At 39.4% G+C, this 14,247-nt stretch overlaps 1 protein-coding gene across 6 annotated transcripts in view; it reads right to left on the reverse strand.

Moving 5' to 3' along the window:
- Window positions 1-5,110: 5,110 nt before the first annotated feature.
- The window catches only part of Macrod2 (mono-ADP ribosylhydrolase 2), a 1,826,063-nt gene continuing 1,816,926 nt past the window's right edge, over window positions 5,111-14,247 (reverse strand). For all 6 annotated transcript variants that reach the window (XM_057781066.1, XM_057781065.1, XM_057781064.1 and 3 more), the window contains 2 exons: window positions 13,680-13,747; window positions 5,111-8,212 (listed from right to left, as the gene is read on the reverse strand). In XM_057781066.1, the coding sequence (XP_057637049.1) occupies window positions 13,680-13,747 (68 nt within the window). In that variant the 3' untranslated portion in view covers window positions 5,111-8,212. The remainder of the gene's footprint in view (window positions 8,213-13,679; window positions 13,748-14,247) is intronic.

Raw genomic sequence — 14,247 nt, forward strand, 5'->3', positions numbered from 1 at the left:
TCTGACATTTCTTACCCCAGATTCCCAAACCAGAAGCTACAAGACCTGGAGCCTACATGGAGGACCAGAATCTGGGACTCACTAATGTCTGATGGCAATTCTGTCTCTGACCCTAGTACAGAAGCCTTCAATTGAAGTAGTTAGCATATTAACTTCTGGCTGCTTACTTGATCTGTGGCCTTGTGCACTCAAATTAACTAGTTTGTTGGTACCTGGGGTTGTTCATCTTAAAGGGGGAGTGGAAGCAGCAGCTATTTGATTGTTGTCAAGGCAGAATTAACTTATGAACAATTATTTGAACAGTGACGAATGCTATTTAATATTAGATGTTTATAGATTCTCTGTCCATATTAATTCTACTTACCTGAACAAAAACCTAGAACTTTTCCAGCCTCTCACGATTGGGATGCTTTAGAGAGGAAGCTGTTGCCTCAGTCTTTACTAGACCAGGCTGCTAATGAATCTCCTCTGGACTGTGTCATGCCAATACCTGGTATCAGATGAAACAAAACCAAAGACTCTGTTTCAGGAGCAACTCGGCCCTCTCTGGGAAGCATTTGATAACCACAAGCGAGCTGCCTGCATCTTGTGCTTTGCAGATAAAGAGGCCTGTGACCAACTCTGTTGAATCGTTTATTACTTGCAAAGTGGATGATTGCATAGAGAGGATGATTACTCAAGACACACTGACATTTACCTAGCATTTGCCTCCTGACTCTCTACATACAACTGGAAGGCACGGGCAGGAGATTGATGGCTGAGGAGGCCCAACCAGTCAGAAAAGGGCTTTGGACAGAAGATTAAAAAAGCAATTGTTATTCAGGCCACAGCTCAGTCTTATCCACAGGCCAGGGATAAACAGGAATGTTTCTTCTATGCAGCATTTCAGAAGGCTACCTGTGTAACAAGTGTCTTTTTTCCTTAGTATCAGAACTCAAGTCTGAATCCTCTGATTGGCTCAGTTTTTCTGGATTCTAAAAGGAGAACTGGATTTAAGAAAAACAACAAAGAAAGGAAAAGGAAAAGAAAGGAAAAGAATGGGTGTTGTCTCTCGATGGAAAATGTGGTGAAGGGTGTTTAAGACACATCTTGAACACTAAGCAATACTAGGTAGGGGCACTTGAACATGAAGAAGAGGGCAGGCCCTGAGTTTGCCCCACTAGACCTTGTCATAGTCAGTTAAACCACAGTGGCTGAATCAGTATATCAGGAAAAAGCAGTATGAGAGGTAGCTAAGAAAATAGATCTTGTGTAAATGCAAAATGAGCTGTGTGGAAGCATGAACTCAGGACACAGAGTCTAGATGTGCCATTTAATAATTGGTCCTGGGAGTATTTTGACAATGAAATGCAGTTGTTTCTCATTAGCTACCAAAGGACAAAATAAATTTAAGCTGCATTAAATGTCTAGGGTAGGGACATGGAAGCACATAGAAACACAGACTGAAGCAGATGAAAAATGAAAACAAAGAGCAACATGTCGGCATCTGGCCAGGTTCTTATAGTTAGACAAAGGCAAAAGGTGTCCATATAGGGGCTAATCTAGACTATTAACCCTTGTGCTAGGTATCTTAATAAAAACTAGGAAATTAATCCAAGAAGACAGACAAGACAATGAATGGTATATTCTATTCTACCATGGCCTCAAAGTTCTTTTCTTTTAGTTTAAATTTAAATGTTATTTACTTTTGTGTGTGTGTGTGTGTATGTGTGTGTGTTTGTGTGTGTATGTGTTTACGCATGCCATAATGTGCATGTAGGGATTAAATGACAACTTTTGGGGGTTGTTTTTTGTTTGATTGTTTTTTTTTCTACCTTGCTGAGGCAGAATTTCTTGTGGTTTTTGCTATGCTGCATACTCTTTGCAAGCAGGCTAGAAGCTTCCAGAAAAGGTCCTCCTGTCTCATCTTGCTATAGGAATTCTGGGAAATACAGATGTACACCACGACATCCAGGTTTTTTTTTCTGTTTGTTTGTTTTTGTTTTTTAAATGTGTTCTGGTGATTGAACTTGAACTTGGGCCATTACAATGGCACCACAAATGCATTTACCTGACGAGCCATCTTACTGGCTCACTCTCCCCAAGTTTCTTTCCAGCCACTGCTGTCGAGCAGCATTTCTGCTTTCTCCATATATGCTTAAGCCCTCTGTCTCGTGCTGAATTGCTTTGACCAATTGACATACCCAGGTGGCACTCCTCCCTGAGCTGCTGTGCTGACTGGCTTGGTCTTGGTGAATGGAAACAGTGGGTTGAGCCAGAGCATAGAGCGAAACATCATCACAAAGCAGGCAGCACGCTAGAGCATCATCAGACACAGTCTATTCCCTGCTAGTTACTCAGCAAACTATATCTCCCAGGAGTTAGAGTCAGGTCAGTTGACCAACTGGTACTCAATAATATGTGGGCAAAAGTGATGATGTAGAGTCGCTTCTAGGTATGACTAGGAGTAATGCCTTCTCTCTTGTGGCCTTGGTGCTTCATGCTGAAGGGACGGCACCCCATGATGGCAGCTTAGAGGAACTCTGTTTAACTCAGAGTCTCTCTAAACCACTCATTGAGGCCTGATAGGTAAATTCCTGTGATTGGCCAGCTTGGGTTATATGTCTGTCTGTCATCTTCTGGAAGGTGTAGGATTGGAAGACCTATAACCAGGAACGCCAAACAAGGCATTTTCTACTAGGCTAAAGATTTTGGCAGAGGCAAAAATGAAGCTCAGCAGGCATTGTCAGTGACAAAGGACATGGAAGCTCACATGGAGGGAACAAGGTTACTTCCCAGAGAGATAGAAAGAACTATGTGTCGGAAAATATCACAATCGCAATTATGAACCAAAAGACAAGTAGAAACATTTGTGTGGGACACATGACAATAAAGATAAAACTCTCTCTATATAAAGAGCCAGCTCATAAATATCAATAGAAAAGCAAAATTCCAGTGATAAATGACCAAAGAACACGAGTAGATTAATTCCCCAATCAGAAAATACAAGCAGCTGACAGAAATCTGTCCACCCTCATTTAGTAAATGAAGACAGGATAGTTAAAATAATAATGAGAAACAATTTCTCATGCTGACACGTTCAAGCGTCCATGTTTATAGTGCCCTCAAGGTCAGCGAGGGCCACACAAAGTGGAAATTCTCATTTTATAGTTGCTAGCAGTATGACTCTGTAACGTAATTTGGTGATTAGGGACAAATTTTCATTAACCCCAGGGCCTTTCTTGAAAGTGTACCCTGGTGTAGACAGAAACTGTGGTTAAAAAAGAGAGTTGGTAGTTTTATTTAAAGGAAGTAAGACCCAAGTAAGCTGAATGTCATACAGCAGGGAAGTGGTACAATAAACTTCAGCCATTACTATGAAGTATTTTTAATGACTTAATAATTGATGAGAAAATACTTGTGATACACCCGCCTGAAGAAACAATGGACGTCCATAACACAAAGTATGATTCATACAATATTGAAAATAATATAAAATGAAAATAGATCAAAGCTATTACCTGAAGTTGCTTACAGGATTTTATCAATTCACACTCATTATTTTGATTGATTGGTATATAGAGAAAGAAACAACAATAAAAGACCTTTTCAGTAGCTGCTTCTTGCATGCATTGATTTTTTTTTTGTATGCATTTCCCCTGCCCCCTGTTGCACTGTTGGTAAATTAAAAATAAATTCAATACTGGATAAGTAGCTTATCCATAAAATTTCATTTTTCTGTACTTAAAAAAATTCTATTGCTACCTTTTAAAAGTCATTCAGGATAGGTGCTGAAGACTTACCCCTTTTTATGAAATTTCAAACAAGAGAAAGACTTAACATCCCGGTTCTGTACTCATTTTTTTCTGTTGCTAAAAAATCTTAATTTGAAGGCTTTCTCAAATTTTTGTAACTACAAAAATATTATAATGCAAAGTTAAATAATTTAAAAATTCCTTAATTATAGTTTTAGCTGCTATAGCTTTAATATTTATATTTTTGGCTAAGTATTAGTTTTATTGCATAGTATTTAGAAAATAAGCCTTTTATTTATGAGGTACAAAAACAATTACATAACAAAGAATAACTTAACTCAATGGTAGAGTTTATGCTCTGAATCCGGATAACTGAATGCCTATTCAAGATGAATATTCAACACTGAAACAGACAAATTCATTTAACTAAAAAATTAATTCCTTTCTGCAGTCCCCTCTCGCTATAGTTTGGCTGAGAAATGGCCTCCACAGCCTCATGTTTGAACACTGACAGCATCAGTAGAGAAGCAAGAATGACAGGTAGAGTCTTGACTAGTTGGATATAAACGAAGCATTGTACCCAGCATGGTGTGAATCAAGCCCAACAATCATCGTCACTGTGAGCCACATGTTGAGGGTGTCCGCTACAACAGGGGACTGTGCTGCCTGTTTTTATCTCTTCTTCAAACCTTATTTACTACTAGAAGCATGCTGCTCTAAGGTGGCAGCCTGAATGTCCTTGGGCCAGGTCATCTCTGGCATTTTGTGAAATGGCTCATTTGGTGGCCGACAAGAACAACTGGACAGCTGGTAGCGCTTGTTCCGAAAGAGATGGAGTGACTTGCTTTTGGTGTAGTGCTTATGGATATCCCCTTTGGAGAGGGCATTGAGTTTTTCCATGGTGATTTTTGGTGGACCTATTTTGCACTTTGAACCATTCTTGTAATTTTAGCTATCATGATTCTCTCAGCAGGGGACTGAGTGTGTGGCTGCCAGGATCACACAGCCAGTCAGTTACAAGATGACGGGAGTGCTTAAGAGACTTCCAGTAATGGAGGATGTACCCCACTGCTGGACCCATTGCCTTTTGCTCATCAACCTATGTGAGTAAGTTAATGACTTATCTAGCATAAAGAAAACATGGTTGTGGGTACGTGTATCTGTCGTGTCTACTTCTTTGCAGTTTGAAAAACATGGACAAAACTTCAGTTGGTCTCAGGAAGGGAAGAAAATCATTGAGTCAAAGTGAATTTACAGAAGTAACTTTAAATATGCTTATTTACAACCAAATAGTATGAAATGAGTGCAGGATTTTTGCTTGCGGCTGAAGGACAAATTTCACAGAACACATGATTCCACATTATCTTCTCAAAGAAGTTTATTTGCACTCTGCTCTAACAAATATAGTTTGAAGGCAACAGTCATTTAAGTGTCATAGTGTGTGGATCAGATGAGAACAGACAAACAGACTCAAGCTGTCCAGCATGTCAAGACTGGCTTAACAAAAGAGGCACGTGGTACCCTATTATTACCAGAAGACAATTGTTTTTTTTTTTCCTTGCAAGCAACAGACTACATGGATTCGCGTTAAGTAAAAACATATCTTGCTCAAGAAAAGTACTTTTCTCCTGATTTTCCTTTATATCACAAATGTCAAGGTAAGGCAAATCCTTAATGAGTCATATGATTAAAAACCCTATTTCCCGAGAAAATATATTGAGCGTATTCTGCTAACTTTGTTGTTGTTCAAAGCACAGCCGACATGCACCACATACAGAGAAATGTCTTTGCAAACCAAGTGCGTCAAGCAGAACTGGACTAATTCACAAAGAGGCTTTTCAGAGTTTCATAGGAAGATTTACAATTAGCTGCAGTGATTAATATGTGACCCGGTGTCATAGACAGGGCTTCGGATGTCTTCTTTGTAAGCTTTTATCAAAGAAGACTTGTCCATCATCTGAATAGTTACCAGCAAGAGGAAAAGCCCCTTTGTCTAGCCTGCAGCGAGTACCTTTTTAATTAGGACCCTTATGTCGAAGGCCTACTTCAACCGTCTGTGTGCAAACATGACTAATAACAGGGCTACTTTCCTCCCATCCTCCCACTGCCCTTCATGTCGTGTGGCCTGGCTGAAGTGTAATCGGAAACGGCCCTCTGGAATTCATGTGTGGAAGAATTGGTCCACTTCCCACATGAACTGCATTGCACAGGCTGTGCAGTGACAGGGCCAGCAGGCAACGGGTTTCCTCGTTTGTGATGTCTTCAGGCTGGCCCAGAGCTAAAATTTTAATATTTCATTATTGAAGTGTAAATTAACTGCATTATTTATTTTAAAGCATACAATCATTCAGCCACAGAGCAACCAAAAATCTACGGCAAAGCAAAAATGAAAATGTCTAATTCATAAAAAGAAGTCTAAGCAAATGCAGGAGTGGAACTCCCCCCTCTCTGTGTCCTAGATACGAAGAGTACTTTCCTTTTTCTGCAGTTTTCATAGGACTCTCTCCTCCGATTTCTTAACCCATGCAATATGAGTGCATCAAATGGCTGCCATTGGTAATAAAGAGAAAGGAGGGCTCGATCACTTCAGTCCCTCTTTCGCCTTTGTCCATTTAGAAGCCTGCTGTCCACTATAGCCCCCTAAGGAGTCCCAGCAGTACTTCCCCTGGGAGTTCTGGGGAACCCCCCTCCCAGCTTGGTTCTTTTGTCAGGCATGTCCTAAAAATGATGGGTGCTTGTAAAATAGCTAGGAAGATGGCAAGAAACATTGAAGCTATCAATATCTGAATGGCATCCTTTCTTCAATTATTTAGAGAAAGTATTGTTCTAGAAAACAGTGTGTAATGGAGAGGTGTGTGCTTTCATGTCGAACTGTAGAAGGAAGAGAGGCCATGGGGTAGCATCATGAAATTGCTGAAATAGCCTTGTTGCTATGATGAATTGCTTTAATGAAAATTAGAGATGTTAAAAGGTAACATATGCAGATGTATGATTTGCTACTTATTCTATTATACAAAATATGTTATCTGGAAGAGGCAATTAATTCAGAACAGCCAAAACTGGTCATAGGAAGATAAGGTGAGTTTTCCACAGGAAAGGACAAAACTAGAGAGCTGGATGAGACATTTATAAAGTCTCACTATTGACTTTAGATTTTGTTGGTTCCCACTTCCCATCCCCCTTCTGTTAAGAATAGCAATATAAACATCCAAAGTCTAAAGCATTGGCAAGTTAAGGTGATGTGCAAAAGATACTACCATGTCTTTGGAACCCAGGGAGGTAGCGGGAGAACTTCCGTATGTTCTGGGACAGAGAGTCGGGATGATGCCTGGCCTCCTCTGGTCTTCATTGCTTGAGCTAACTCTATTCCACTGACTTCTTAAGTTGTTAATAGCTCTAACTACCTTTTGGATGAGTGGATGATTCATCAAATCATCCTTGAACTTGGCATGAGCAGACAGGTAAGCCAGGACTGGAAGCAATGGCTCCTAGGACTGCTAACTTCAAGTGTGAACCTCTGTGGGCTAACAGACCTTGGCTCAACATGGATATTCTTTTATGAAAAGTAGAGATTTCATGAGGAACTTTGGAAACTGAAATTATTATTTAATAGGTTTGTTTGGGTCCTAAAATGGAGCAAGTGCATCTATTAGGTTTCGATGATAGTAATACCCTTTCCCATTGCATATGAAGAAGCACATCTCAGTGATGGGCTCTATATGGAAGCACACCGTGAAGACCTCATAAACCAAAGAAGTTGTGCTCAAAATTAGCCTCAAAAGGGAATGCACAAGACATCCTGGGTGTGGAGGTGAAGACCCTGGTGGCTGCTAGGCCCCACCTTCTTCATTAAACCCCGATTAAAACATTTTGACCCCCTCATTCAGACCTTTTCAAGGTGTTCTTCGAGGCTTCTGTCCATTTTCTATCCTTCCTCCTCTGTCTGTAGATTTTACCAATTTTGAGCTTGGTGATTCTTAAAGTTTAGCCTGAAGCTTGTCAATCACCTTCCTTTATCCCCCTCCCCCCTTGGGAGAAATCACTCTATGACCAGCTTTGTGAGGTAACCAAGAAAACAGATAGGGACCAGGAGACACAGGTGAGTCTTATCCCGATCACCAACCCTAGGGTGAGGCATGGAGAAAAGACAGAAATGAAAGGGACGGAACGCCTGAAAGTTTGCCTTAGCATGGGGCCTCTCACAAGTGGAGGGAGATTGCTTTCTTATTCCTTTTTCTTTCTTCCTTCCTTTTTAATTTTTTCCTGTTTTCTTTTCTGTAGGTAAACAAAACAAAATGCAGCTGGAGTGTTAGAGCAAAGGACCCTTCCTTCTTCGGACTCGCCTCCCCCCTCCCCCACCCTCTTCCACAGCACACACTATCTTTTTCCCAAGTCCCCCAGGGCCAGGCCTTGCGATGCTGAGGGTTGTCATTTAGCTTCAGTTCTTTGTTCCTTTGCTTCAGCTTCATCTTGTGGCCCTGAGGAAGACAAAGAGAAACAAACCGTTTGTTAGATTAAAGATTAGGAGTCTTCACAAGGCTTAGCAAAGAATAGTTTTTTAATGCAGCCCATGAACTGTCAGTCCTTAGCCAGGCCTAGGAAGAGTTTATTTGACTATCAAAGGGCTTTACCTATCTGCACTGTAATTGCTAGCACCTGGTATCTTTAACGATCTTATAAATCACCGCTGATTAATGTAGGCCACATGACACATTGCTTCAGCTGGTGGGGACGATTAACTCAAGTGTTCAAAGAATTCTTTGAACAATCTATCTTTGATGTGTCCATCCTTTCCTGACTATTCCCACAGCCTAGATTCTAGGGACCAGAATGCAAATAATGACTTATATTATGTTGCTTTGCATCGGTGACACCTTTCTTGTTGCATATCTGCTGTCCTCCACCCAGAGACAACTTCAATAGACTCTTTCCCAGAAGAGTCTATGCTCATTTTGGTTAGACTTTTAAAACTGAGGTTTAGTTCACCTCCAGGGAAATGTATGAATCAGATGTACTCTGTTGATTCTAGTTTTATATTCATATTTAGTCCGTGACACTATCATATCTGAAAAATCCTCATGATTCTAGAAATATCCCTTTGTCAAGGCCCAACCCTGCTGGAACCAACAATTGTTGGTCCTAGAACTTTCTACACATGAGATCTCTGCAAATAGGATCACAGAAGCGTCTTTCACTCAGCACAGTGTTTCTGTGGGTTATACTGCTGCTTCTTAAGTTTGTTTTGTTCTTCTCCAATGATGACTGTCAAGACCCTGTGTACAAAAATCACATTTTCACCCATTCTAGTGTGAGATATTTAGACTGTGCCAAGAACATAGCATACATATGAATGGGGTTTGGTATATTGGTATTTCTTTTGAGAGGTGTTTATTTGGGTCATTTTCTTTTTTCTTTTTTTCTTTCTTTCTTTTTTTTTTTTTTTTTTTTGATTTTCGAGATTTTCGAGACAGGGTTTCTCCATAGCTTTTGGTTCCTGTCCTGGAACTAGCTCTTCTAGACCAGGTTGGCCTCGAACTCACAGAGATCCGCCTGCCTCTGCCTCCCGAGTGCTGGGATTAAAGGCGTGCGCCACCACCGCCCGGCGGGTCATTTTCTTATTAAGTAGAAAATTTGCTTTTAAATCTTTTGGTTTCTGCTCTGGTTATTCTTTTTAGATATACACCTGACAAATGCTTCCTCCCACTGTCAATGTCTCTCCATTATGTTGATTGTCTTTGCGGCATAGGAGCTTCGCTGTTGGACGTAATCCTGTTTACAAAGTGCTCCTTTTGCTCTTGTGCTATTGGAATCCTGTCCAGAAAAAACATTGCCCAGACCAATGACATAAAGTGTTTTGCTCAAATAGTTTTGGATGCTACATTTATGTCTTTGATCCCTCTTTTAGTTGATTATTGTACAGAAAAAAAAAACGGACAAATTTCAATCACCTGCAGGTGGATTCTTACTGTAAACACTGACATGCCTCTAACCTGGATTTTTCCCCCCCTCTGGATTACATTTTTGTTATTGTTTTCTGTTTTCATATGGTTAGGTTTTCGTTGCTGTTGTTCTAGCTTTGTGAAGAAACTCTTAGGTTTTTTATTAGTTGCTTTTCTCATTGCTGTGACCAAATGCTGAGCTAGAAGCAATGTAAAGATATTTTTCTATGCAGCAGTTTAAGAAAGGACACAGTCAATCATGGTGGAGAAGGGAGGGGAAGCTGGCAGGAATGTGAGCAGTTAAGGGACCCCTGTCCACAGTCGGGAAGTAGAGGGAAGACTGGAAAAATTAAATTAATCTACACTGTTCCAAAATAGTGTACCAATAAAGGACCAAGTTTACAAACATTAAGCCTATAAGGGACATTTCACATTCAGACCATAGCATGTGTAATGGCAGAAATTGCAATGAGCCTATAGGTCACTTTTTTGGTAATATAAACAGTTTAATAATGCAAATTCCTCTAAATCCATGCACCTTCTCTTGCATTGGTGCCTTTGAGTACACACATTCGTGTCTTACAGTTTTCACTAGTAAGATCTTTCTCTTCTTTGGTCAAATTTATTTCTAACAGTTTCTTTTTGCAGTCAGTTTGAAGAGTTGAGTTCCTGATTTCCTTTTCTCACTAAATCCTCATTGGTATACAGAAATGCAACTGAGTTTATAGAATAGGCTCTGTGTATTACTACTTTACTGAATTTATCTGTCTTGTCTATGTAGGATCATAGCATCTTCAAACAAAATACTATTTTTTTCTCTTCCCATTTTTATGTCTTTATTGTTTTTTTAAAAAAACTTCTAGTATCCATAGTTAGTACAGACTGATGAATGCTGGTCCTCTTAGTGGTTTGCTGGTGAAAGGTTCACCACGGGGTTAAGGTCCTTTCTGAAACTAGTTTGGGGTGTTGTGGAACCATTGCCAGTTGGGCTTATCTGGAAGACGCAGGTTGTTTGGAAGCAGATCATCGAGGTTTGTACTCATTTTCAATTCTGGTCCAATACCCTGCTTCCTGATGCTCCCAGTTATGAGAAGGTCATTTTATAAGCTCCTATCATCATCAAAAACTGGGCTGCCACAGCCTAAAACTGTTTCCTTTACATTGTTTCTAACAGGCATTTTGCCCCAGTTGTTGAAAAGTGGTGATATACTGGGCTTAGATAATATGCTTCATTTTTTCCACATTTGGTATAATGCTGGCCATGTCTGTTTTCTGAAGGTGTAATATTTGTGATAATAACAGAGGGTTCATGAAGTGTTGCTAAAACATATAGAATTTAATATGTTGAAATAATCATATGATTTCTATCTTCCAGACTATTTAATGTCATTACATTTATTGATTTGCATGTATCAAACCATCCTTGCATTCCTGGGATAAAATTAAGTTTGATAATGTTGAATAGTCATTTTTATGCTAAATTCATTGGGCTTTTTACCTCCTTCATCTAAGTATAATAGTTTTGAAAGAATTGGCTTTAGTTTTTTAAAGATTTTTGTGGACATATAGTCATTGTGAGTATGACCTTGAAGGTTTGGTGGGAACCTAAATAATCTGTTCCCTGTCTTGATGCACCTACCATTGCTCAAGCTTGAGTCCAAATGAGCCTTTCTACCTTATACATTGATTTTGGTCAGAGTAATTGAAAATGCAAGGTTATAACATTTTTTATGCCAATTAACCCTCTATAGGAGTTCCAGTTAATCCACATTTTTTGTACCAGATGATTATATTGACTTTGTAAAGGAAATATTTCAGTATTAATGTACATCAAACCAAGTCTGATGAGGCTCAGGGGGTAACAGCTATATGCAACCCCTAACCCCAATAGTAGTGTACATTAGCATATGTTTGGTGTAATTAATAATTAATTCCTATAGAGAGTAAATAAACTATTACAGGGATGTATAAGAACAGGGTCTAATCCATGATTCTGCTAAAAGAAGAAAAATGTGACATCACAAAGTGCTGAAGGCTGTGGAGATGTGGGGAATGAACTTGAAACGAAAGTTAGAATCAGTATCCATGGTAGATTGCAGCTATCCCGAGGGATATTTAAAGCTATGCGTGTCCCAGTATCACATATAAAGCAGTGTGGTGTGTTCATAAAAATCATGCACATCCTTCTGTGTAACTTAAATTACCTCTAGATTATCAAAACCCTTCGTATAATGCAATGTTTTGTAATTGTCATCCTGCATTACTTAAGGATAACAAGGAAAGTCTCTACATGCTTTCTACATATGCATTTTTTTAAAAAAAATGTTTTAAATTCATGGTTTTCTTAAAGCAGTCAATGTGGGGACAACATATACGGACAAACAAAGGAGTTATTTGGTATGCATCAAATACAAATGGGATAAAGTTCAGAAAACCAGTGAAGTGAAATCAGGCAACCTAACAAGCTTGTACCGGTCTCAGTTCCCTTATCACTTTAAAGAGAAGTCAGAGTAGATGATGCCTGGATTGATTAGTTCATTAATTGAGATGGTTTGTTTTAGTGGCTGACGAGTCATTTTAAAAAATAATATTTGAGATCTGTATGAACACAGAATACCACCATCATGCTTGCCAGGAGCAGTGCTTGAGCTATTTAAAAGCAGATGAGAAAGAAATGGTGTCTACTATGTTCACAGATTCAATTGCTGCATGTTCATCGTTAAAGAATTTGGAGTTGGAAGAACTCAAACCTCCATGCATCCTTTGGTTAAGGAAAATGGACCTATACTAGCACTTTATCTGGATACTGATTACATAGGAAATTAACAGAAAAATCCAAAAGTTGTAGTTTTTGGCAGCTAAAGAATAAAAGGCCAGGAAACCCTGAGGAAGAGTGTAAACTGTTTAAATTTTGTCTCAGTTCATTACTTTCGATGGTAACTTCATAGCTATTAATTCCTATAACTTCCCAGGATATTTGATATACATGGATAAGGTTAAAATGTTTATGAACTCATGTTTATATGAATGTGTATTTTAAAAAACAATTTCTTGTTATACAAAATGGTATTAGATTTATGGTCCCATGAAGTTCACGATTGTCATGAAAAGGATAGGTATGTTCTCTCCTACCGTCTGAGCCTTCATTCCCCTGTGATGTTGGAGCATGCGTATGGTGTAAGGTGGCCTTGTGGCAGGGTGAAGAGATCAAGAGGACCCAGGGAGTGAAGAGGGCAACCAAGGCACTATCTGTGTTCTACACTCATTCCCAATTCATTCTTCTATGGTGTTTTGAAACATTCAGTTAATAGTAAGGCTAACTTCTTTATTTCAGCCTTTTCTGTCTTTTCCACAGCCCTCTCCAGGGATGGGAAAGGCTGATCGATTGCTTATCACTCTAGGTATGATGTAGAATGTGTGGTCTGGTTACCACTTTTATTTTCCTGGGTGTTGCCTCGGGTTCAATGGACTCCAGCTCTATCCGTCTGTACAGACGTGTGTGTCCTCAGGAGTTAGTATGCTTTCTTAGGCACCTGCTTTTCTGTCAACATGTATTTATATGTCTTATACATTCTCTTGGGTAAAAATTTAGTGTTACGCTTGAAAAAACAGATACAGTAAACAACACAGTATGATGATTGTGGAAAAGGGATGCTTCTGGAATCAGCTCAAGTCACTGAAGTAATTTGATCACTCTAGCAGGCAAATGGTAAGACAAATGGGAAAACACTATTCTTTCTGTCAAAGTGAGGAAATCTAAGGTGCTCCATGATTTAAATATGCCACAGCTTATGCTTTTTTGTTTGATTGTTCGTTTTACTAAGGATGGCAAGTTTCTAGGGGTAATCTTTCTTTTTTACTTTGTATTGTTTTAAAAATCTCCAAAGTTTAGTTCAAACTACACTCCAGGACTTGACAAAGCAAAGAGAAATACAACACGCTCTTTGCAAACTATTCCTTATGGCTGGCTCATGAACCAAAAAATCCCTCTATGGGGGCAACTTACCTATTGGAAATCTTCTTGCTGACACGCTGTTGGCTCATTTACATTGTCATCCTGGCTGTTCATTTCAACTGTAAGCAGAAAAGGTGCAATCATTATCAAACCTAAACTCTTAAACGCACGAAAATGGCCACTCCGGTTTGAAATCGTTCCCATCTCCTGTCTATGCCTTTTCTGTTCTCATTTATTCATGACAACGGGGACCAGGAGGTTAGGATTCACTCTCCTCTCAGCTGAGCTGTCATTTCATGCAAGATTTGTGGTTTGGCAGGCTGCGTGTATCTATTACCATCCTTAAATAAATAAATTCAAAGGCCTTAATACACATCTAAGGAAAATAAAGAGAAAACAAAGAAAAGCAGAGCATTGACATGCAGAGAGGTGCAGGGTTCCTTCCGTAGTGGCAATGTCAACAGACCTGTTTAGTTCGCTGTGTTTTCAATTTAGAATTCAAAACAGTTCCTGCAAACTGCCAATGGGTATAGCAGCCAATAGATGCCATGAGATAGAAGAGCCACACATGTGCCTTTTACTTGATTGTATTCAGTCTATGTGAGCATTTGCATAAAAA

This window comes from Chionomys nivalis, chromosome 9 (assembly GCF_950005125.1).
Source record: "Chionomys nivalis chromosome 9, mChiNiv1.1, whole genome shotgun sequence".
In the NCBI taxonomy this organism is placed as follows: domain Eukaryota; kingdom Metazoa; phylum Chordata; class Mammalia; order Rodentia; family Cricetidae; genus Chionomys; species Chionomys nivalis.